The 25,171-nt window shown below is 38.5% G+C and overlaps 1 protein-coding gene across 2 annotated transcripts; it reads right to left on the reverse strand.

Moving 5' to 3' along the window:
* Window positions 1-9,441: 9,441 nt before the first annotated feature.
* On the reverse strand, window positions 9,442-15,833 carry LOC137741936 (uncharacterized). Of its 2 annotated transcripts, none has more exons than XM_068481647.1 (4): window positions 15,443-15,833; window positions 12,790-13,829; window positions 11,666-12,566; window positions 9,442-9,862 (listed from the first exon to the last, which is right to left on the reverse strand). In XM_068481647.1, exons 2-4 carry the CDS (start codon window positions 13,756-13,758, stop codon window positions 9,849-9,851), a joined length of 1,884 nt encoding a protein of 627 aa, XP_068337748.1. In that variant the 5' UTR covers window positions 13,759-13,829; window positions 15,443-15,833; the 3' UTR covers window positions 9,442-9,848. The 2 variants fall into 2 exon arrangements, with proteins under 2 accessions (XP_068337748.1, XP_068337741.1); XM_068481640.1 differs by having other exon boundaries at window positions 9,442-9,888.
* Between the last annotated feature and the right edge of the window lie 9,338 nt (window positions 15,834-25,171).

Raw genomic sequence — 25,171 nt, forward strand, 5'->3', positions numbered from 1 at the left:
AACATCGATCTCGTCTTTCCTCCAGTCATGGAGTACGTTGGCCAAGAAGGTGTCCCTAGCTCCAGTGTCACATCCCGGCCAGGGGAGAACCACTTCCCAGGCCCGCTCCACCACCGTAGCACGATATTGTCCACTTTGGGCCCCAACTAAGCCCTCACGGTTTTGTGTCTGGGAACTCACATGAGAACTTCCCAATGGGTCACCCATCTTGGGAGTGCTATTGTGCGCTACTCGCTTAACTTCGGAGTTCCTATGAAACCCGAAGCTAGTGAGCTCCCAAAAGGCCTCGTGCTAGGTAGGGATGGGAATATACATATAAGGATCACTCCCCTGGGCGACGTGGGATGTCATATCCAGCCGCAAGAGGAAGTACAAGGAAGAGGCTGGTAACATCCCTTAGAAGGACTTGAAGGTTGCCATGTAGCAAATAGTTTTAGGTTTGTCAACAATTGCCTTGCAGGGCACCGAGCCACTATTGACGAGTTCGGTGAGCCTCTAATTGAGAATGAATCAGTTCGTGACTGGATGATGAGGCTATCTGCTTATGTAAGTGTTACTTTGTCATTTCCTTACTTTCTCCTCTTTTTTCTTTGTCTTCATTTTCCTTTGGTATTGATGATCATCTTGTCATATAGGTCATGACTGAGGACGATGATAGACTGCGATAGGTCAAACGATACAAAGTGAAACTTAAAAAAAACAAGCAACTTATAGATGATGCTAGGAAGAAGAGCAAAGCTTGGACTAAGGCCATCTAGCTCAAGGACCAAACCTTGGAAAGGTTAAAGAGGCGAAATGATGAGAACTTACGGCTCAAGAAGCATTTGGAGGCGACTATCCTTGAGGCTTCCAAGGTCAAAAGGGAACAGGATAATGCTTTAGGTAAGGTTGAAGAGTTGAAGAAGAGTCTCCCAACTAAGAGGGAAACTACTGTGCGGGAGTTATTAGGTACCCAGGCTTTTCGTCATGTCATCAGGCCCCACTGTGCCTGAGATATTCGGCTTTAGAAAAGGAAATGGGTGGCCATCCTTGAGTCATACGATGGCGGAGACATTCTCGAAGAATACCGTGAGGAAATGGAGGAGCATCGGCTAAAAGGTGAATGCTTCATCCTCGAACTCGATCCTAGTAGTGGTGAAGAGTCTGAGGATACCACCAATGCTGATGAGCAGACTCAGTAGGGTAAAGATGGTCCCAGAGATGCCAATGATGGCGGTGATGGCGATGGAGACGAGACACAACATGATATTGTTGAGAGTTCGACCTCAGATAAGGATGGTTCGTAATGTCTTCACTTCCTACATGCACTAGTTTGTTGCATGGATGTTATGTGTGCCTAAGGGCTTTTTGTGTACGGATGTTTATGATATTGCACCGTTTGTTTTGATGTTAAGTGCCAAGTATTTGCACTATCATTTATTAGTACTTGGCTATGTTCGAATAAATCCCCTATTTGGATACAACCCATGACTTGGGTATAATTGAATGAATACACCTTGAAGATGCTTGTTTATTTGCATAGTCTTGTTGACAGATACTTAGACTTTATTTCATGTTGAAGCTTTGAACTCGAGTATGTGATGTCATTTGAGTTGAGGTTTTGAGTTAGAATTTTATTAGGTCAGGGTGAAACCAAGTGTTTCGGTGCTAGGAATGTAAAAGAGTTAGGACAAAGTTTTATGAATAACCTCTTTATTAAGTTTGTGCTAAATGACCTTCCTTACAAAAGATGTTAAATGGCTATAGCTCAACATTTGTACAATATGAGTCTACCTGTAATAGTACTTTAGGTGATTAGCGTTCCATGGATGGCCAAGTGTCTGCCATTGGAACTTCTGAGTTTGTAGGAGCCAGGGCGACTGATGCCAACAACTTCAAATGGTCCATCCCAATTTGGACTGAGTGTGCCTTTGCTTGGGTTTTTATCATAGAGTAGTATTTTCTTCAATACCTAGTCCCCCACTTTGAAAAAGCGAGGTTTGACCCTAGAGTCTGCTTGTAAGCGATGTTCCTTAAGTGAGTATGATCCCTATGTTCCTCAACTAGATCTAAGTTGAGGGTGAATTATTTATCATTTTCTCTTTGCATGCAGTTCTTAACCCGTTATGTTGCTTGCTCAAGCTCAACTGGGATAACTGCCTTTGTACCAAAGGCAAGTGAGAATGGAATTTCTCCAGTTGAAATCCGATACGAAGTTTAGTATGACCAAAGAACCTGGGGTACAAGTTCTGGCCAACAACCTTTAGCCTCGTCCAAGCTAGTCTTCAAGGTGCATTTGATTATCTTGTTAATGGCCTCAACTTGTCCATTAGCCTGAGGATAAGCTGGGGAAGCGAAACATAAGTTGATGTTGAACTTAGAGCAGAAAATACTGAAATTCTTGTTGTCAAATTGTTGCCCATTGTCTGTGACAATTGCATTGGGAATGCCGAATCGGCAAATGATGTTATTCCATACAAAGTTTTCTATCTTTGCCTTGGTAATGGTTGCCAATGGTTCTACTTTGGCCTACTTTGTGAAGTAGTCAACTGCAATGATCGCATAACGGACCTTGCCCTTTTCTGTAGGCATTGGGCCGATCAAATCAAGTCCTCACTGGGTGAAGGGCCAAGGGCTAATCATAGAAATGAGAGGCTCAAAAAGGAGTGAGGAATAATTGTGTAGCGTTTACACTTGTCAAATGAGCGAGATATTTTGATGACATCCTGGTGAAAAGTGTTGGCCAATAATATTCCTGGTGAAAAGCCATGTGTGCTACGCACCGAGATCCAACATGATCTCCAATTACTCCCTTATGTATTTCTCAAAGAACAATTTCCCCCTTAGTAGGTGTAAGACACCTTAAGTATAGTAGGGTAAAACCTCGCTTGTAAAGTTGACCATTGATGATCAGGTAGTGGGTAGACTTGTATCGAATTTGCTTAGCTTGGACTTTATCATCTTGGAGGGTGCCATGAGAAAAGAATTTATAGATCGGGGTAATCTAACTATTACCTTGTTGTAAGTTGCACACTTCCATGGCCATGATGCTTGGTGCTGCCAATAACTCAACATGAATGTTTCTTCCAATCTCGTCTTCCACTGCTGAGGTGAGGCGGGCCAAGGCATCTGTATTACTGTTTGCCACTCGAGGGACTTAGGTGATCTAGTAGTGGAAATGATTGAGCAAAAGTTGTGCTTGGGCAAAATATGCTGCCATGGAGCTATCCTTAACATCAAAGTTGTTGGTGACTTGGTTAACCACCAACTGAAAGTCGCTGAAGATATCAAGTTGTTTAACTCCAAGGTGTTTGGCCAAATGTAAGTCTGTCAAGAGGGCTTCATACTCGGCCTCATTGTTTGACGCCTTGAATTTGAAGCGAAAAGTATACTCTATTGCAACTTTGTTGGGAGTAGTAAAAACCAGTCCTGCTCCACAACCCTATTGGTTGAATGAGCCATTAACATACAGAGACCATACTGGGAAGGTTGGTTCTACTTTCTGAGCTTCTGAGGGTAACGAAACTAATGCCTCAGTGTAGGAGAAATGTCAACTGGATGTGTGAATTCAGCGATGAAGTCTACAACTGCTTGACCTTTCTCAGCTGGCTTTGGTTGGTAAGAGATGTCAAACTTACCCAATGCTATCACCCACTTGATCATTCCTCCGGAAATATTAAGACTCTGGAGTATCTGTCGAAATGGGTTATTGGTAAGCATGATGATAAAGTGTGCTTGGAAGTAAGGACGACGTTTTCAAGCAGACATGATCAATGTTAAAGCCAATTTCTCAATGTTAGAGTATCATGTCTCTGTATCTTGTAAGCCATTACTAGCATAGTAGATGGGTCGTTCAACATTACACTTATTTCGAATGAGAACAAAATTGACTGCTAAAGCTGAAACAGATAAATAGATAATGAGAACTTCACCAACTTCAAGTTTGAAGAGTAAGGGGCTTTACTCATGTACTCCTTTAGGTTCTTGAATGCCTTGGCACATTCATCAGTCCATGTAATGCACTTCTTATTTCCCTTAAACGCTTTAAAGAAAGAGGCACATCTGTTTGTGGCCTTAGAGATGAACTTGGTCAAGGCTGCCACCTTGCCAGTATGACTCTGGATGTATTTTGAAGTCACTAGTTCTTTCATGTCAAGTAGTGAAAGTTGTGTGCTCTTGGTCCAAATGGTACATGAGGATTTGGTTGTACCCTGAGTAAGCATCCATGAAGCTCAAGAGTTCACACCCTATCGTTAAGTCGATAAGTCTATCAATGAGAGGAAGGGGAAACTATCTTTTGGGCATCCTTTGTTGAGGTAGTGTAGTCGACACACATTCTCCATATAATCTTTTGAAGTATAAGGCTTTCCTTGGTCGGATTTTTCTTAACAAGGATAACATTTGCTACCCACGTTAGATAGTTGACTTCATGGATGAAGCCTATGTCTTTGAGTTTTTCAACTTTTGCCTTCATTGCCTCATAAAGATCTTCGCTTTTGTTTCACCGACTTAGTCTTGGGATCAGTGCTTAAGCAATGACAGATGATGTTGGGAGAGATGCCTAGCATGTCTTCGTATGACCAAGTGAAGATCTCGGCGTTCTCTTGCAAAAAGGAAATCAATCCCAATCGAATAGGTGGTGACAAGATGGTGCCAATCTTCACCATGTGATCTGGATAATCTTTTGAGATAAAAACTTTCTCGAATTCTTCAGTAGGCTATGCTTGTTGTGTGAAAGAGTCATCTCGTGGATCGTCGGGTTGACTGTTGTCATCACGAAGAGCCAAGTTGGCTTCATCCGGGCTGGTCTTTATGACTTAGCCATATATATAAAAGGTCTCTTTGGGCACATGCAAGCATTGTTGCTTGACTGAAATGTTGTAGCATGATCATGCACTAAGTTGTTCTCCTATGATGTAACCATTGCCAGAAGGTGTTGGAAACTTTATCAACAACATATGAGTGGATACTATGGCCTTAAGATCATTGATGCCTGTGCGCCCAGATATGACATTGTACGCCGACCACAAAGAAATTAGTGGTAATAGTAGATGTGTAAAGGCCTATACCAATGGTGAATGGTAAGTGTATGCTCCTAAAGGTTGCACGATATCACCAGGAAAGCTTATCAGGGGAGTAATTAAGGGATCAAGCAAGTGTTCAGCTACATTAAGTGCTCTAAAAGCTTCGATGAACATGATATTGACCGAAGCACCTATGTCTATAAGGATCTGTCGCACATCAAAGTTGGCTATGTGAGCCTTCACGATCAGTGGATCGTTGTAAGGGTAGATGATGCCTCTTTCCTCCTCAGGGTAGAAACATATCGGATCCCAATTAGGCTTTTGATAATTGCCTCCTTTGATGTCTTCCACATGAAACACCTGGTGGCCAAACCTTAAAATTCGTTCACTGTTTTTCATGGCCCTGTTGGAAGATTCAGAGAAGGGTGTGCCACCGCTGATAAAATATATCACATTCACCTGGCGTTGGTTACGGTTATCCCTTAGAGGGTGAAAAAGGAATCGATCAATTTTCCCTTCGTGTGCCAAAGCTTCAATGTGGTCATGGAGGGTGATACATTTCTCGCTGTCATGGCCGTTATACTCATGGTAACAGTAAAACATGCCTATGTTCTTCGTGGACTTATAATCTAGCTGCCTCAACTTTGGCTTTGGTATCAAGTGAGCTACATTGGGGTAAATGGCTGCGCATGTGGTATTCAAAGGTGTGTATGTCTCATACCTTGGGGTAGGGTCTGTCTTAACTTGCGTTTGGCCTACTGCATTGGTTGCTAGAAGGTGGGCGTTATCATAGCAATAACCTTGGTTATTTCGATAGTGTCCCTTACTTTTCTTATTAAAATGAGAATGTTAAGGATGGAAATCCTTCCTCTTACCCTGAGATTGATATTTTTGTTGTCCCGGCGACACACTAGGTAACTACCGTCTGGAAGGTCGAGGTTTTCTCACTTGGTTGGATTTGGCTCCCATTTCCCACTTGTTGATAGGGGATAGCCATAGGGGGTTTCCCTTGATATGTCTTTGCTTCGACGGATGCATGGTTGTAAGCATGTGTCATCACCTCAAAGTAAGTCTTCTAAGTGTTGGCATTGATCATGTACTTGAAAAAACACTCACGTAGGCCCGCCGTGAAGGCTTTGAGGGCAATCTTGTCATCTGCCTTAATGCAACGAGAATATTCATGGCTGAAGCAGCTGGCACACTCATGTAGTAACTCGTCTAGCTTTTGGTGAATAATGTACAAGTTATCTGCAGAGGGGTGTGTCAAGGATCCTCCTTGTAAGAAGGTCAGGCCTTGGTTGATTCCAATCAGGTATCTCGGTTTGACGTTCGGCCTTCAATTTGTTTACTTCCTCAAAGAGTTGTAGGACAAGAGGGTCCTAAGTGGAGTCATGTACTATTGGACCTTTCCTTCGTAAGTTTCTATCACCTATTAGAAGTAGGGAAGTTTGATCAAGGGCATGTGGTTTTTCCTTGGATTCATTGTACTAGCTTAAAAGGTGTGTCTATTGGAAGACCTCTGAGTCCCCTATACCTTCATGTTCCTCTAGGACTTGTCACTCCTTCCCTGGATTGGTAGCTGGCCTGGGCCGTGGTAGAGGACCGAGTATTTCAGAGACCCTTGGGTCATTAATCTTTAAGCTTATATAGATAGGGTTCTCTCAACGTTGCCTTAGGAAGTCTCGACAGTTGCGATAAACAGCTTTCGATCTTTCTGCTCCCTCTAGAAGGAGGTGCCTCCCTCCACTTCTCCTACTTTGGGTCGAAGCAGCTGGGTTGAGAGAAGTCTCATGTTATTCAACACATTGATGAGTAACTTGCTCTTTATTAGGAATATCCATATTGAAGACCGGTGACCCTCCATGTTGGGGGGTACCCAGGTGATGGTTTACGTCCACAAGGGCAAGGGGCTCTTGTGACTGAGTATGCCTAGCCTTGTGGAGCATCTCGAAGTGCTTCTCATACTACTCCTGGAGGATCTCGTTCTTCGTTGCTATCTTTTTGTTCTAAGCCTCCAGCTTTTCACCTTTAGCTTGAAGAGCAAACTTCTTTCATTCCTTCCTTCGTTGCCTCACACTGGGCATGAGGGGAGTGTTGTTCTGTGTGTTATGGCTTCCTTCGCTCCCCATATTGGAGAAGGATGCCTAGTCAAAGGAGAGTGTACAAACAATGGAAACCAGTTTGACGAAGCTGAAAAGAGTAGGAATAAGTGTATTTTCCCACTTATGCGCCAAATGTTGATGCACAAAATCAGTGAAGACTTTGGAACAATGTAAAGTGTCAAGTTTGTGACCTTCGCTCGGTTGCTCCGATTACTGGTGAGGATACATATGTAAAGAGATAGAGATAGGGAAGCAAACACAAGATGTACGTAGTTCACCCTAAGTTTGGCTACGTCCACGAAGTAGAGGAGTTCTCATTAATAGTGAAGGGTTTACACAAATACATTGGTTTAAGCATAATCATCATTAGTGAGTTCTAATGACTAGTTTAAGTACAAGAATGACATTAGGGATTCATTGTAGGAGAATGGTCTTTTTTTATAGTTGAGGAGAGTCTTTAGATTTTGTTTGTGGTCGATGTGGGACTCTATAAGCTTTATTCTGACGTTGACATGTGTTGAGCTCTGATTAGCCTCCTAGTTGGAGGGAAACTCTTGTGCTTCGGCAAGGGTTCCTCAGCATGAACCCCTCAGTGGGTCTTTCAAGATATGACGTTGACCGATGCTCAGTAGTTTCGGGATTGGTCAAGTATGGTACAAACAACACTAAAATATATTCAAGGGTATTAGGTACTTAATCCAAATTTTTATTTTGTAGAATAAACTTGTCTTTGGATGTATCATAGTAAGAGCATTATTGATGTATAAAACATAAAAGCTCTATAGTGAACATTTCATTTTTTGAACAAACAATATTATCTACACTAAGGGATAGGGGAGTAAGATAAGCCTTACACTGGACTAGCCATAATAATGTAGTTTGAAGTGGCTCTTAATAGACATTTTAAAAGGGATGAAAAACATAAAGTTCTTGTGAGCAAAGCAATTAAAAGAGGCTCAAATTACACTCTGTCAAATTCTTTTTAACAATTTTTCGTTCATATGTCAAAATAATAGAAACAATTTGAGTTTTTGATAATGGACTTCCAAGATGACACACCAAGAGTTAACCTAAAAAAAGGATGACACACCGCGATTGAATATCCAATGAACGCCAGTGTAAAGGAATGTTAGCTGACACCTGGAAGGTGACGAAGCCATATTATAGAAATGTTGGGTAAAAATGTGAATAAATTAAAACAAGATATAAAACTATTAGTGAGAGTGTTGATTGCAGATGTACCAATATTACATAAATGTAATGTCAAAGAATAGATGGAAGTGCAAAAACAGTATGAATATTCTAATCTTGGGTAGGATGGATAATACTACAAAAGAAAATATAGGAATTTAAAATTCCTATATTGATAGGTGTGGATGTCAGAACTGCCAAAGAACCTTTGCTCGCCACGTAAATCAACTACATAAGACCTGAAGAGGCCCAAAACAGAGAGTTGTGCGTGGACAAAAATAAAGGTTTAATAAGAAACCTTTGTTTTTTGTAAAATATTAACCCCTCGCTGTAAAACATGTATAGTTTCCAAAGTATTATAATATCTATAGTATGAAAACCCAATATCAACATAAAACTGTCATTTCAGCGTTATACGAGGTAACCATAATGTCTAAATAGCCGTAAATAATATGCTCATAGCGAAATCATAATACATAATAGGATGAAAATCAATTACTGTAAAAATCAAATATTTTCTAGTGTATGATAAATCACAATATCTCAACAAGTAATATCATATGCTCATCAAAATATGTAGACATACAAGTCATGTAGAAAGTGGCTACATGAACAAACTGAGTGTAATAATTTACACTCTGGTACTATATACTCGTAGAGCTGATGTTAAACGCATCACATACAAAACATAGTTGCATCCAATTAATTGGTCTGATCAATCCCATAAGGCATATGTTAATTTGATCACAAACAATTATGCTTTTCTTTTTTCTAAGGCACAGGTTTATCTAATGCCCATTAACATACACGCAAAGCTGACGCTAACCTTCATCTTCTTCATCTTTTATGTTTCACTGTAATTTGGATGGTTTCATACCTTCTTTACTGTAGTTAATATAACACTCCTAGTGTATAGTGTTTTTATAAGGATAATGTTGGGGAGACCACAATATGTTTCACTGTAATTTGGATGGTTTCATACCTTCTTTACTGTAGTTAATATAACACTCCTAGTGTATAGTGTTTTTATAAGGATAATGTTGGGGAGACCACACTTTTAGTGAATTACGTTATATCACCTTTATATAGTTGGTAGGACAAGTAAGTCTGAAGTGGTGCAATAGTAGAGATTAGATAGGGAGAGAGCACAATAAAATCACAATTGCCACTCAAAAGTCAAAGCAAAACCCCCCCAAAAGTTGTGTATACACAATCCTCTTAAATTACACAAACCTCCACAGTTTCTTATCTCACCTCCTCTCTAGGCTCAAAAATATCATATTTTCTACACTTTTACACAAAAAATTGAGAGCAACAACAAAATAAACACAAACAACCTTAAATATTTGACACAAATTGACCAATACATGTTTCCTTCAACATTCTTACAAGACAAATCCCTCACGAAAAATTACGGTTGAAACTTCTGGAAGGCTAGGTGGTGCTGAAAATGCAATCACTCGGATCAAAGATTCATCCAAGGTTCCATTGTGTCCTTGTCGTTGCATCATGCTCTAGTCTGAATGGTGGTAACCGCATCCAAATTCATGGCTCATCTTCCGCAAGCTGCACATTGTATCCATGCTTTAGGTCTGTAACAAATCAAGGTTCCAATGTAGAATGTTTAGATGTTCAATGATCTCATATTTCCCCATTAAAATGCAAGGATTGGCTCGGGCTTGAACATCGGTACATTTAGCAAAGCTTGGTACATTTAGCTAAAGCTTAAAATAAAAAAAAACAAAAGGTTGACTGAAGAAAATACATGATAGACACGACAAGGAATCAAGGTAAGATGCAACAAAGCTTCAAAGTTGAAAAACCTCAATAACATCATCAACTGGTAGAACCATATGACTGCTAGGTGGACGCCTTAACACCATAAAATACTAAGTTACAGGTTTAAGCTTGGCTAATTAATGGACCAAAAACGAGAGAAAACTGTGAACAGGCAGCCAAACATAAATTTCATCGATGTCAAACAACTTTATATGAGCCAAAATTCTAAATAACAAGTTTAAGCTTGCCTGAATAATCGACTACTAGTGTACAGAGAAAACTGCAAACGGGCAGCCAAAACACATAAATGTAATCTACATTAAACCTACTCTAATATGAAGTCAGAAGTGATAGATGCAGCAATTCGTAATCTATGTCATTGCTACAAAAGCATGGTATTTGCACAAGTGATAATCACTTTAAAAGTTTATAATACAAAGTTTCTTCTACTGGGAACACAAGAATAAGTCAGATTATGGTCATGCATATGACAGCCCTGAGAGCCCGCTTTTGTTGATTAGATATTAGAAATCTCCAAGACACAAGACGATGGGTAGCCCTATATGATGGATATACTACTTGCACAAGAATATGATTTTTGGTTATGAGGGTTGGCAACAACTCATGGAGAAGCTCACCACCAAGCAGGGGTTGAGCCGGGAAACTTTGTTTTGTTCTCTTTGTTGGCTGGAATGAGTATATGAAAAATATAACAATGGAATTGTTTGCAGCTAATGATACATAATATGCCAGACAATTCTATCAGAATATACATCAAAGATTAAAATTTCAAATATCTATTAGTCTTAGAAAGATTTGGTTAAAAAAAAAAATCGTTGAAAATTAAAAATCTATGTCAGAGTTAACTTTGACATTCATCACGGATTTTTGGAGGAGTATGCAAACTGAATCAATCAGTAAATCAGATGGTATACATCAGGCTAATCAATTTATTATTCTTATAGCTTGAACATCAAGGTTCAAAATTCTAACTTATTTTGAAAATACAAATGAGAGAACTAGTTCTAAGATTAATAAAGCCCGTCCACAAAATTGAAAGCCAGTTAAAGGTCATAATTCAAAATCGAACACTTCTTCACTTCCTATATTTTAAATTTTTGTTCACTCAACTTTTTACATTTTCACATATTATGTGGTTCCCACGTGATCTAAAAGTAGATGGGGGCAATTTACAGGACAACGTAAACAGAAAGAGAGAGAACAAGAGAGAGAATAACACATATGTGTGCAAGTACCTTTGCTTTTTTTCTTGGTTTTAAAAGAGGGCTTGGTGGTAATATACATACACTAAACAATATTAGGTGGTTCAATCACATTAGCTATAAAAAGCTACTTTACGGACAAAGGAAGCTACAACGAAATGATGGTCAGGCACTGGAAGGGTGAAGCAAGCAGGATCAGAGGAAATGAAGGAACTGATAACATAAACGTGTTTGGTGGTGCAATATTAATTCCGGCTTTTTGCTTATTTTCCACCATTACTTCACTTAAACATCTAAAACATTGAAATTCTTCAAACGTGCCAAGAATGAAATCTTAAATGCCACGACTGAACACATTAAATGGTACCTTTAATTGAAGACTTATCATATTTCTCTTTCCTCTCATCATTATTCTTCCATTCACTATCATCATCATCATCATCATCATCATCCTCCTCCTCTTCATTTCCCATTTCATCTCTTCCATCATTTCCTATATCACTCTCACTTGCAGTCTCCCATTCAGAATCATCAGTCTCTCGGCCAAAGATGTCACCAGCATCACCCTCACAATGGACACCCCCATGTTTGATAGCTGCTTCTCTAAATAACCACGCTGCACGCATCTGCTTTTTAACCAATCGTTCAGCATAGTCTGGAACTTTATTTTGCCTCAATGAGAGATCAGGATCATTTGACTGAGAGCACTCGTTTATGAACAGAATGGCATCTAGCAAACTCTCTTTTGCAAACCCAAGCATGTCATAAGCCTGCGCTCTTCTCCAAAGACTTTTGGCATGACGGTTCAGTGGGTTGTGAAGACAAAGTGCACGAGTAGCATCACTAATAGCTGTCAAGGGCTGTTGCAACAGAAGATGACACTGAGCTCGGTTACTGTACAGAACAACTCTCTCCTTTTTGGATCTCATCGGACACAATGCCAGAGCTTCTGAGTATTTTGATGCAGCTCCAGATATATTTCCTGATGAGAACAGAGAATTTCCTTCAAGCTTGACCACTAGTGCTGCAGCCTGTTTAATATGGAGATCCTCTTTAGGCATATTCTTTTCCCATTTCAATCTCTGTCTGGAATTCAAAAGTTCCTCGATCAATTCTTTCGTTCGGTTACTAAAAGAATTACGTCCTGTCCCTTGGGACTGGACACATTCCTCAAGAACATTAACAATTGAATCTCCTAGTTTCTTGTGATCACCCAGAGTTGTAATCTCCGCAAGGTCAACAAGTGCAGGTACAGCCTTATCAACGACCTATTTAATGATTTCAGTAGCACTAATTATGTTATAATTCACAAATTACGATATCATTCAAAATAGCAAAAAAAAAAAAAAAAAAAAAAAAAAAAAAAAAAGGTTAATTTATGCAGTGCAGTTTAAATGAAAATCTCATTAATCGAAAATCAGTGATATGACATGTAACATGTGCATACAATACAAAAACTAAAAGATGAAAAAAAACTAATGATGCAATTACCTTATGGCAGGTACTAGGGTCTTGAAGCAACCACAGAAGGCAATCAATAGTCATATACTGCCAATCATCTGATGACCGAGATATATTACACAAAGATTCGATGATACTGGGACAGCCAGCAACTGGTCCTCTACCAAGCTTATGATGGCAAATTGTCCTTAATAAACCGATACCAGCTGGTGAGTTTTCATTAACAAGCCCACCCCACATGCCAGGTAGTTTCGTTAAGAATTCAGGCTTGCATATGGTAGGAAGAAACTCTGGTTTAAAGGCAAAGCAGTTAATGAGCTGGAGGGACCAGCACTGTAACTGACTCGCCCACTCTTCTGCCTTTCTGGACTCCATTTCAACACCTCCCATACCGCGGGTGAGCAGATCGCAGTGATAGCTTAACCTTCTGTCAACATACTGGTAAAAATGAGAATAGACTATTTCCAGTGAGCTCATTGCTAGTTGAATCGAAAGCTCAAGAATTTCGCCATGACTTGTTACGGCAGGAAAAGTGCTGGCATAGGTAGCCAAGTGCCCTAAAGCTCGAACTGCCACTCTCTGTTCAACCCATGTTAACCTTCCTCTCAAAAGTTCAACTAAGGGAGGGATTACCCCAGCATGAACAGCACTTGCAGCAAATTCTTCCATGTTCATGGTGTATGATCCAATAATATGAGCAGCATAATAAGGAATGTATATATTCTGGTCATGAGAAAGCCAGCGACGGTTCTTTAGACCCTTCCATATCAATGCAGCCATACACTCAAAGATGCCAAGCTCGATGAATTCAGGGTCATTTGGATGTGCCATGGCAGTGTTCCAAAGGCCACTGATAGGAAGAACCTGGCCATCGTCATCCTGTGCAGGAAGCTCTCTAAAGAACTTCAGGATGCTGGCTCTTCGCTTACTTGGGTTCCCTTCCTTCATGACACAAAAGAAACATCCTGGGTATGGACAGTCAGAAGACACTTTATCCATGTTCAGATTACAACTTAATGTTATACAAAGCAGGGCGGGTCACCTCTTCATCTCTTAGCTGAATCAAATAACTACAACAATAAACCATTTTTTAACATATTAGCTTGGCATTTATAAGAAAAAGAAACAGTAAACATAATAACATAAAGGAAAATATTGCAACAGCAAGTAACCACTCAATGCTTAATTCCTTATTTAGTACAAAAAGGTCCACATGTTTAAATCCTTTAAACTGAAAATAATTGACTCTGATTCCCACAAAAAAAAAATGAATTAAAAAAAAAAAAGATTTAGGAGTGGATTTCACTAAAATAAGAATATCCAAGACTACCCAATCAAAAAACTTTATACACGAAACATATGGTAGTGAGACAAAAGAACCTACCTCCCATGCTTCATTATCCTCTCTCTTTTATTCCACCAAATTTCTTTCTAAAATTGTCCTATTAGTTCCTAGATCGCATTGCCTACGATGACTTCTATGATTTTAACAAAAAGATAGCAGGTTACAAGTGCTCCCAGGTCAATTTTGTTCTTGCCAACAAAAACATAGCAGGTTACAAGTGCTCCCAAAATTACTCCCTCCATTTCCTCTCAATTCAAATTCAAACTGGGTCAGAACAATTATCTTCATGAGTAATCATAAAGCTATACGAAGAACTATAAATAAACAGCAGCATATGCCACCAATGCATTTTTCATCTACGAATATGATTCCACACCCACCCTAAACCCATACTATCCCAATACCTAGTTCCTATATAAGGGCATGTTTACAGACAATGAATGGGAATTGGAATCATTTTGATTCTTGAGTTCCCGTGTCTACTAAAATACAGGTATGTAAATCATTTCAATTATAAACTTTCCCTTGTGTTTACTTACACGCAAGGAATCGGAAAAGTGTTAGCTACTACTTTAAAATCCGTAATCAAATATCTAAAAGTCAGGAATCAAATCAACTACGGGGGGGCTAGTTGATCCAATTCCCTTTCCTTACTTTCTCTATCCCCAAGTTCTCCCATTGCTTACTTTCTCTATATCTTTCTCCGTGTTGTTGTTGTTGTTGTTCATTCATTTAAAATTTTGCATCTTGGTTACACTTTTCTAGAAGTGATTTTTAAACCACCCAACGCTTAATCCTAAACCCTAAAACACAGCCATAAGGCTCTCACTTCAACTTTAAGGTATTCAATTCTAACAATAACTGGCCGAAACGAAAAAGCCGACGCTAATCCGAGATGGAAAAAGCAATCCCTTCACTCTTTAAAAGTTTTTAAAATTCCTCAATCACTTTTCTCTAGGTTGGTAAACCGGCATTTGAATATTCGACTAGTACTCGGTCTTTAACCTAGTGAATCTAAAACCTCCTAGCCTCATAGGCCTCTCTGGAAATTGGTAATCCACCTAATACTAAACTATGAACGCTAAACTCTAAAGCTAAACACTTGGCTTGTCGGCATTCGAAACACTCCACCCTTCATCAAAGTAATGGAATATCCAAGGCCAAGTTCAGAGTAAGCATCACAACACAAACAATTAGATCTAAAAAAAAGGTAAAACAAAAGGCAATTCAACTTGTTCAATGAGATCCAAACTCTAAAAACGGCAAAATCATATTCAAAACAGCATTAATTTGGCAGCAAAAAACAAAAACGGAGGACACAGATAGATGGATAGATACCTCAGAAAACCCTGCTCAGTTGAGATGATCTAACACTCTATAAAATAAGCAATTAAAAATCTTGAGAGAGAAAGAGAAATGGGAAGAGAGAGAAGAAAGGAAAAGTGCTTTTCTTTGGATTCCTGCTTCTGCCGTCGTTGCAAACAAGGAGGGAGGGAGGGAGGGAGGGAGAGAGAGAGAGAGTGAGGGTGGAGAAGTTCAGCTGTGAAACGAAAACGACAGTGTTTTAGGGGTTTCGATTCGGACAGCCGACGAGAATGCACTTTAATCTCTTCCGCGACGCGCGGGGTTTGCAGTGGAGCGCTGGGCTTCCACTGGAGATGCATAACAAACAGCGCGTGAAGTCGACAAACCTATTTTTGTCGATTGTTAATTGCGGCAGACACTCAAGCGCCAAAAGACTAGAAGAACAAACAACAATGTTTTTGGGGGGTAACGGCGTAACGCTATTCCACGCCCGTCCTATTTGTTGAGTCATGGGTGTCCGTGTAGGGTGCCTTAATAAAAAATAATGTATAAGCCGACAATATATCAAGGTCGTTCATGTTAAAGGTCGTATGGCGGCGAGATGCACCTCAGGGCCTGTTAATTGTGGACTTTTTTGAGCGCTCTGTGAAACAGAGGCTCTTAAGCCCATCAAGGTATGGATAACGTCTGCATAGTCCGTTAAGCTAATAATACACGTTGGGTGGTTTAAAAATCACTTCTGAAAAAGTGTAACCAAGAAGCAAATTTTTAAATAAATGGACAACAACAACCCGGAGAAAGATATAGAGAAAGTAAGGAATGGGAGAACTTAGAAATAGAGAGAGTAAGGGAAGAGAATTGGATCAATTAGCCCTTGTAGTTGATTTAATTCATGACTTTTAGGTATTTGATTACAGATTTGCAAGAGAAGCTAACACTTTTTCGAGTCCTTGCGTGTAAGTAAACACAAGGTAAAGTTTAGAAGTGAGATGATTTACGTACCTATATTTTAATAGACAATGGAACTCAAGAATCAAAATGATTCTGATTCCCATTCATTGTCTGTAAACTTGATATGTGTAGGCTTTGACGTATCAAAAAAGGACAATAAACAGAGCACGAACTAGGGCCCCAAATGCAGGGGAACTTTAGACAACAATGAAATCATACAACTGATATAAGGGAAAATTTAGCAAACCAAGTTACCAAACCAAAATCGTTAATTTAATTTACCAAATCCAAAATCACTAAAACCCAAATTTGACCAACTACGAAATTGAGGAAACTAAACCCTAATTCATAAATTACATAAGGGTTTGGAGAATAATGGTGGACGAATGGAGTCTGGACCGTGGTTCTTGATGGCGAAGACGAGGGTGGTGATCATCGCAAGTCGCAACTCGTGATTAGGTGGTGGTCATCCCATTGCTAGAAAAACCTATGGGGTGCAGCAAGGGTTATAAATACCTGATCGGGGTTCTCTCATATGTTTTTCTCGCCATGGGATGACCACCACCTACTTTGAGAAAGAACTATAAAATTGTAATTGTAAATAAAAATGAAATGAGCTTTAATAAGTGAGGAGAACAGCAAAAAAAAAAAAAACAGCTTATAACTCAATTGCAAAAACACTAGAGCATCCGATTCACCATAACCAATCCAATTTAATTCCAACAGTTAATTATTAGTGAGTAATCATCCAATTTGATGGTCTAATTCTCCTAATTCATATAGGATCTATGGCATCTAGATTTACGCATACTTATATGTGCTAACAATCATTGGCATCTAGATTACTAAACACATACAAATTCATTAACAATATGGGAACTAACTAAAGGACCATATAAACCCTAGTGTATGGCATCTACATCAAGGAATTCATTGTACCATTTGCAAAACGCTAAAACCAAATTAACAACATGGCATCTGTGATAATTTGCATCAAATACACTTAATCAAACCAAAGTGGTGGCCAATCGCCAAGATTAAAATCAAGTTCAAAAGCACAGTAAAATGATACTCAAAGTGAATGAAAATTCATGGACAATTAAATTGAGAAATTAAGAACTCATAGTTAGGCTACATCGTAGCCCTAGCGAAAAGAAATTAGTTCCAAGCCATAATCGAAATTAGTACTGAATCCATAAAAATTGAGAAAAAGAACTAGTTTAGAAAAAGCCTAAAAATCCCCTTGCTCTGCCACACCAAGCTTGTTGTAGTCTTATTGCTTTCCTTCCTTCTTGAATGGTGATCAGGTTGCTTTTCCCCTTTATTTCCTTTCTTCAATGATCAATAATGATCAACCTCACTATTGGTTCCTTTTATGTTTCTTTGCCTTCTCCTTCTTTCTTTCCTTCTCTGTAACTAACGAATAACTTAACCTTAAAGCCCATTTATTATTGACCTTGTCTCTTAGGTTTACTTGATGTAGTAAAAGTATGTCGTTGGTTCTTTGGACTCTCCATTTCATCAAAATTTATCGCTCAATTCGACTTCCAAGAAATTAGGAATTGGCTAAATCGCCAAATCAATTGACACCAATAAGCAATGCACCAATAATCCAAATTCATGCTCTTGCTAAGAACCCACGAACTATAGATCAAGACGGAAATTTGGGTGCCTATGTCACATCCCGGCCCCGGGCGGATCACTTCCCGGGCCCACTCCATCACCGTAGCACGATATTGTCCGCTTTATGCCCCGACCATGCCCTCACGGTTTTGTTTCTGGGAACTCACATAAGAACTTCCCGATGGGTCACCCATCCTGGGAATGCTCTCACATGCTACTCGCTTAACTTCGGAGTTCCCATGGAACCCGAAGCCAGTGAGCTCCCAAAAGGCCTCGTGCTAGGTAGGGATGAGAATATACATTTAAGGATCACTCCCCTGGGCGATGTGGGATATCACAATCCACCCCCCTTAGGGGCCCGACGTCCTCGTCGGCACACACGCGACTAGGGTAAGGCTCTGATACCAAATTGTCACATCCCGGCCCGGGGCAAATCACTTCTCGGGCCCCCTCCACCATCATAGCACGATATTGTCCGCTTTGGGCCCCGACCATGCCCTCACGGTTTTGTTTCTGGGAACTCACACGAGAACTTCTCGATGGGTCACTCATCCTGGGAATGCTCTCACATGCTACTCGCTTAACTTCGGAGTTCCCATGGAACCCGAAGCCAGTGAGCTCCCAAAAGGCCTCATACTAGGTAGGGATGGAAATATACATTTAAGGATCACTCCCCTGGGCGATGTGGGATGTCACAGCCTATCTTTCTAAATCCTTTCAGCTTAATTTCTTTTTAAATTGGGTTTGTCAGCGTGCTGCTCGTACAAATTAAAAGAGAAAGCAAAGCTCTCTTTCTCTTTTCCGTGCAAATGAAAAGATAAAGGGCTACAACCAGTCACTTGCAAATCCTTTCTTTGTCATTCTTCATATAAGTTAAATATTGGAAATATAAAATATTGAATTCAATGACACATAAACCTACTTGTTCAAACCATTGGTCAAAGGCATCCTTTTTTATTCAAACAAAACTCCAACCATCTCATTTGACTAGAAATTAAAGAAACTAGTAGGAACTTTTTCATCTCACAAAACATGTAATTTTATTCATTTAGTTGCAATATATCACCAGAAAATGTATTAGTTCGGACAAAACAAATAGTACAATTTGCACTCATCAAATACCCTCGAACTTACATTTTGCTAGTCATCAAGCAAAAGAAAAAAAAAAACATGAAAAAGTAATAACATGGAAAATGTTACATTCCTCTTATGTGGACCTCAAAGAATCTCAATCAAGAGTTAATAACAATCAAGAATTTTCGTAAGCACAAAGCAAGTAAATCTACCATCTTCCAAGTGTTAGCAAATACCTTTCAATCATCCTTGAGGTGTAAATTCCAAACTTCTTTAACGTCATCATATGCAAACAAATGACCTTCTCACTGGCATACTCTTTCACACATATTTCTGGGTTAATGTGTTTCACTTAAATGATCTCATTAAAACATATATGCTTGCTTGTCCACCTAACTCGCTATCAAATTCAAGTAATTCTTTGGATCAAGAGGCCTTTTGTCGAGTTATAATGGGGCTAAGGGTGATAGGCTAATGAAAGAACAAATATGGAAATGAAAGCTTTCTGAAAAAGTACACATTGGAAGTTTCCCAACATCAACAACCTTAATTTGGAAGCAAACCCAACAAAACAAGTAGCACCTGCTACTTTCCCACTACAACTTCAAATGGAAATATACATTTTTCATCAAAAGTTCATTCCTCCAACTCATTGAGATTGACATCAATGATAACAAGTAGAGTTTCGGCATTACCAAGAAACACATATTTCAGGTATGTCAGCAATAGCTTTAACTTTCTCTTTGGTGCACCCTCAATAAATGGCTTAATTCTTATTGTGGATGATTTTAGCTCCTCACAGTAATCTTTTATTGCTGATTATGTGAAATGGCTAAATTAGGCATGGAAGAAAGGACAACAATGTCTTTGTTCATATTAGTACTCAATTTTGGACGAGCTAAGCATACTTTCAATGGATCTTCAAAATGTAGTTCCATAAACTTATGATGTACAACATCCTCCAAAACATCAACTAGAAAACATTCTTCAAAACATTTGGTTGTTTCATTGCTTCAAAGACCTTGAAGACCACTTATTTGCCTCTTTCCCTCAAAGTGAGATGACCTTGTTTAATATCAATTAAAGTTCCAACAGTTGCCATGAATTGGCAGCTAAGAATGATAGGAATTTCTCTATCCTCCTCCATGCTAAGTACCAGAAAATCTGCCAGTAATATAAATTGATCAACTCTGACATGATCCTTTTTCGATAGGTAATTGAACGATCAACAAGCTACAAAGAAACAAAAGTTGATTTCATTTATCCCCAACCAAGTTGTTTGAATATGGTAAATGGCATCAAATTAATGCTAGCTCCTAAATCAATCAAAGTTTTTTCAAAAGAATATCTGCCAATTGTATAAGGTATAGTAAAACCCCTTTGGATATTTCAATCTGGGTGATAATTTCTTTTGTAGCACAGCACTACATTCTTTAGACAACATCACCGTCTCATGCTCAGCAAATCTCTTCTTGGTGCATGTCTTTCAAAAAATTTCATAACTCGGAATTTGTTCCACTGCATCAAGCAAAAAAATGTTAATGTGAACTTTTTTAAACAAATAAAAAATGTTAGAAAATTGTTGATCTTTCTTAGCCTTTTGTAACTATTGAGGATACGGAATAGGAGGGGAAAATTTGCTCTCATGTACTCGTTCTTCCTCTTGAAGTTCAGTGACGATATTTTCAAACTTTTCAACTGGTTGCACTTTTCCTTCACCCTTTGTCTCTGCAACTTTACCACTCCGAAGTGTGACAGTTTTTTACTTGCTCTTGATTATTGGGATTGATCTCAATTTAACTCGAAAACTTGGATTTTTCTCTCTCAACCATTGCATTGGCAGTCTGACCAACCTGATCCTCTAGCTTGCATATGGATGCTTGCTAATTTTGTAGAGAAGTCTGAGTTGTTTGCATGAAATTGTTGGTGTTCTAAGGAAAAGTGTTGGTAGTTTGTGCGAATTGAGCTATCATATCTTCTATGGAATTCTTTTTGGCTTTATTGGTTCTAGAACGGTAAAAGGGGTTCATTTGATTTTGTTGATTATTCTTCCAAACAAAATTTGGTGATGACTACAATCAAGATTATATTTATTTGAGAATGGATCAAACTATTGGTTGTTGAAGTTGTTTACTTGATTGGCTTGTTCTTGAATAAACTCTGAAAAGAAACTGCTAATTGGGCACTTGATACCTGAATGTGCCTACACAAATTTCACAAATGACATCAAAAGATTTCACATATTTCACAGTCATTAAATTATCAAACCTATCATTTTAACTAGAAATTTGTGCAGCCATAGCCAACAAGGTGTCAATCTAATTTACTCCGGCTTTCTTCAATAATTCTTTATATGTACCCTAAATTTGAGAATTAGCAGCCAATGTATTGAATAGTGTAGAAGCTTCGTCAATGGTCTTTGTCATTAGATCACCCCCACTAGGAGCATCTATCATCTGCTTGTTATCAGAATTTAAACCTTGATAGAAATTCTGATGTTGCAACCATTCTGGTAGATCATGATATGGGTACTTTAACAGCACATCTCTGAAATGCTCCCAACTCTCATAAAAGGGCTCACCATGGAATTGACCAAAAGTCATTATGTCATTCCTCAATTTAGCAGTCTTGGAAGGAGGGAAGAATTTTTGCAAAAATTTGCTTGCCAAGTCATTCCAAGTTGTAATTGAGTTGGGTGGAAGAGATTGGAGCCAAGTCTTCACCTTGTTTTTCAGTGAGAACGCGAACAAATGTAATCTAATGGGTTCATCAATCATGTTATGGATCTTTAGTGTGTCACAAATCTCAAGAAATTCATTGATATGCAAATTAGGCTCTTCGGATAACAAGCCATAAAATGACGACATCAATTGAATGAAAGACGGCTTCAACTCGAAATTGTTGGCAACAATTTGTGAACGAACGATGCATGAAGGTGAGATTGTCACACAGAAGTATCAACGTTTGATTCTCGTTCAGATTGAGAGAAATTTCGTCAGTCCGTTCTTGTGGCTTTGTGTGCGCTTTATGTAGATGTCAGAAAGTTCTCTCAATTTCTGAATCGTACGGTAGAAGCTCTAAACTCCGAGAACGGCAGCCGTACACGAACCTCAAAAAGTACCTAAAAAGAAAAGAAAACAAAAACAAAAATTTAAATCAACACAAATAAGCTAGAAATAGAAATAGTTCAATCTTCGTCGACAGCATCAAAAACTTGTTTCCAAAATTAGATTAACCGAAATCAACCCAATTAAGTTCAAATTTTAATGCTTGCAAGAGTACGAATCGTAAAGTAGTATGGTAGGCAAGCACAAGATCATTCCAACTAAGATTCATAAAAGTCTATTATCTAACCTAATTAAATTGCACTTGAATTGAATTAAACGATTGCTGATTTGAGAAAGAACTTTGAAATTGGAATTGTAAATAACATGAAATGAGCTTTAATATGTGAGGTGAACAACAAAGAAAACAACTTATAACTCAATTGTGAAAGACACTACGGTATCTGATTCACCATAACCAATCCAACTTAATTCCAACAATTAATTATTAGTAAGTAATCACCAAATTTGACGGTCAAATTCTCCTAATTCATATAGTACCTATGGCATCTAGATTACTGAACAAATACAAATTCATTAACAATTTGCGAACTAACTAAGGGACCGCATGAAACCTAGTGTATGGCATCTACATCAAGGAATTCATGGTACCATTTACAGGAGCTAAAACCGAATTAACAACATAGCATCTGTGATAATTTGCATCAAATACACTTAATTTAAACAAAAGTGGTGGCCATTCGCTAGGATTAAAATCAAGTTCTTAAGCACAGCAAAATGATACTCAAAGTGAATGAAAATTCATGATAATTAAATTGAGAAATTAAGAATTCATAGTTAGGCTACATTGTAACCCCGTGAAAAAAGATTAGTTCCAAGACATAATCGAAATTAGTACTGAATCCATAAAATAAACAAGAAAAACTAGTTTAGAAAAGGCTTGAAAATCCCTTTGCTCTGCCACACCAAGTTTATTGTACCCTTCTTGCTTTCCTTCCTTCTTCATTAATAATGATCAACCTCATTATTTGATGAATTAATTCCAAGCACTCCAACTAGTTCCTTTTGTGTTTCTTTGCTATAACAACCCGTCCCTGTAAGATTTTATTAATTTTAAAAGAGTGAATTGATGAAAATGCCCTTAGAGGTAGGGATTTTGACTTTCATTGACCATCGTTTAAAGAGACGTATGACCCATTCTTTTAGCGCATTTGTGTAGTACTCGACGATAAGAATGAGTGGGTACAAGCAGAATCGAATTTGGAGCTACGATAATATTTTACGGACTTACGAACGTGAAGGGTAATTTGGTAATTTCACGTTTACGCGAGATCTTTTTCTATTTTGTCTTTTATAGAATTAGAGTGTGAGCTGAGTGGGACCCACACCCCACTTTTACCTTGTCCTGTCTCCCTCTCTCCAAATTTCTCGGTCCATCTATCTTAGCTTCACTTTCTCTCTTTCTTTCCCTAACACTCTCTTTTCTCTCATCTCTCTCTATAACCTTCATTTTCTAGCAAGGCATAAACAAACAACAACAACAACTCCACCATCACCATTGTGAACCCACGAACCTAGGATCGAATGAGGACCCCCAAACTCCTTTCCTTTGCTGCACTATTCATAATCACTGTTCAAAAATTCCTCAGACAAGTTCTCGCTGTTCTTGACAAAGGTAACATTCAAAAACACTTTAGAACCTAGAAGATCGTGTTTTGGTGTACATTTGGAGTAGTTTTGTGATCTTTGGACATAGAAATACCTTAGGGAAAGCCTTCCCCAGTTTTCCAGCGAGGGGACCTCATTTTGCAGGCATTTTTCGTCCAACTCCGGCTACAACTCAGTCTCTTTTTAGTACTAATCTCTTCCCCTCATGTCAAGCTTCATTTTGGCTTTTGAATCTTAAAAAACTGTTGAGAAATGAGTAAGATATCGCTGTTTAAAGTTTATCCAGAAAATCTAGCCTTTTTTTGCAAATTCTGGTGATCGATGCTTAAAAAGGGATCCAAACCCGAATCCATTTCAGAATTTGGAAGGAATATTCCAAAGAATATTCCGTTAACTTTTAGTTAACTTTAACAGAATATTCCGTTTGAGGATGGAATATTCCGTTAAAGTTAACTGTTGACCATTACAATCATCACAATAACTTTTTTCTCAAAGTGTCGAAATGGGTTATCCGCCGTGTATCACTTTTGTGTAAACCTGTTAAGGACCCGTTATTAAAGGGTTCTTATTGTGTGACCTGATAACGATCCGATTAGTTATCGTTTCGACCCGAAATCTTTATTTTCGTGTTGTTCATATGCCCTGTCAACAGGTTGTGTAAGAAATTGTCAGGTCTAAATCCATATGTGGTATTCAAATTAAATCTAAAAATGCAAGACTTGTTAAGCGTTGTGAAAAACCATGCAACTCTTAGGACGTGGTATTCATCTTAAGTAAAATTACAATTATAAACCATAAGAAGCCTTCGGCAATCTTAGGGACCAACCTCCAGCAAAAATTGCACCAAATTACGTTTCTAAATATCCTAATGGTCGCGAATTATCAAGACACTTAGTTAGTTTAAACCGGTGTTTAATAATTCAAAACATGCATACATAATTTCAAAAGCAAATTGAAGAGAAACTACATATTCTTGCTAAAGGTCATGGCCTCACCCTAGCAAAAAAGATTAATTACACATAATCATAATTCAAATCAAAATGAATTTGAAATAGAAAAAGATTGAAAGCACCTTGAATGTAAAAGTCTGAAATCTCTAAACTATGACCGGATTCCTCTTTCCAAAAATTTCATAGAGAAGAACCAACTAGGGCCGACCAAAAGGCTTATTTATACTCAATTATAAATCCTTCCTGGAAAAGGTCTTAGAATAAGACTACAAAACCAAATAAATTAAAATAAATTAGGAAACATAATCCTAAAGTGATGAGGAAAATCTGCCCATAATCTGATCAGCCACGCCCAAATCTCTTCCAAACCCAACCCAAGGTAGCTGTATTGAAAGCTTGAAACATTCTAAACACTTCTCTAGAAGGGACTT

The sequence above is a fragment of the Pyrus communis genome, chromosome 1 (genome assembly GCF_963583255.1).
Source record: "Pyrus communis chromosome 1, drPyrComm1.1, whole genome shotgun sequence".
NCBI lineage: Eukaryota > Viridiplantae > Streptophyta > Magnoliopsida > Rosales > Rosaceae > Pyrus > Pyrus communis.

Coding starts and splice junctions, on each gene's coding strand:
- LOC137741936 (XM_068481640.1), bottom strand. CDS start 13,758: ATGGATAAAGTGTCTTCTGACTGTCCATACCCAGGATGTTTCTTTTGT. Junction 12,567..12,789: donor ACCCTAGTACCTGCCATAAG/GTAATTGCATCA, acceptor ATCATTAAATAG/GTCGTTGATAAGGCTGTACC. Junction 9,889..11,665: donor TGATAAGTCTTCAATTAAAG/GTACCATTTAAT, acceptor GATTTGTTACAG/ACCTAAAGCATGGATACAAT.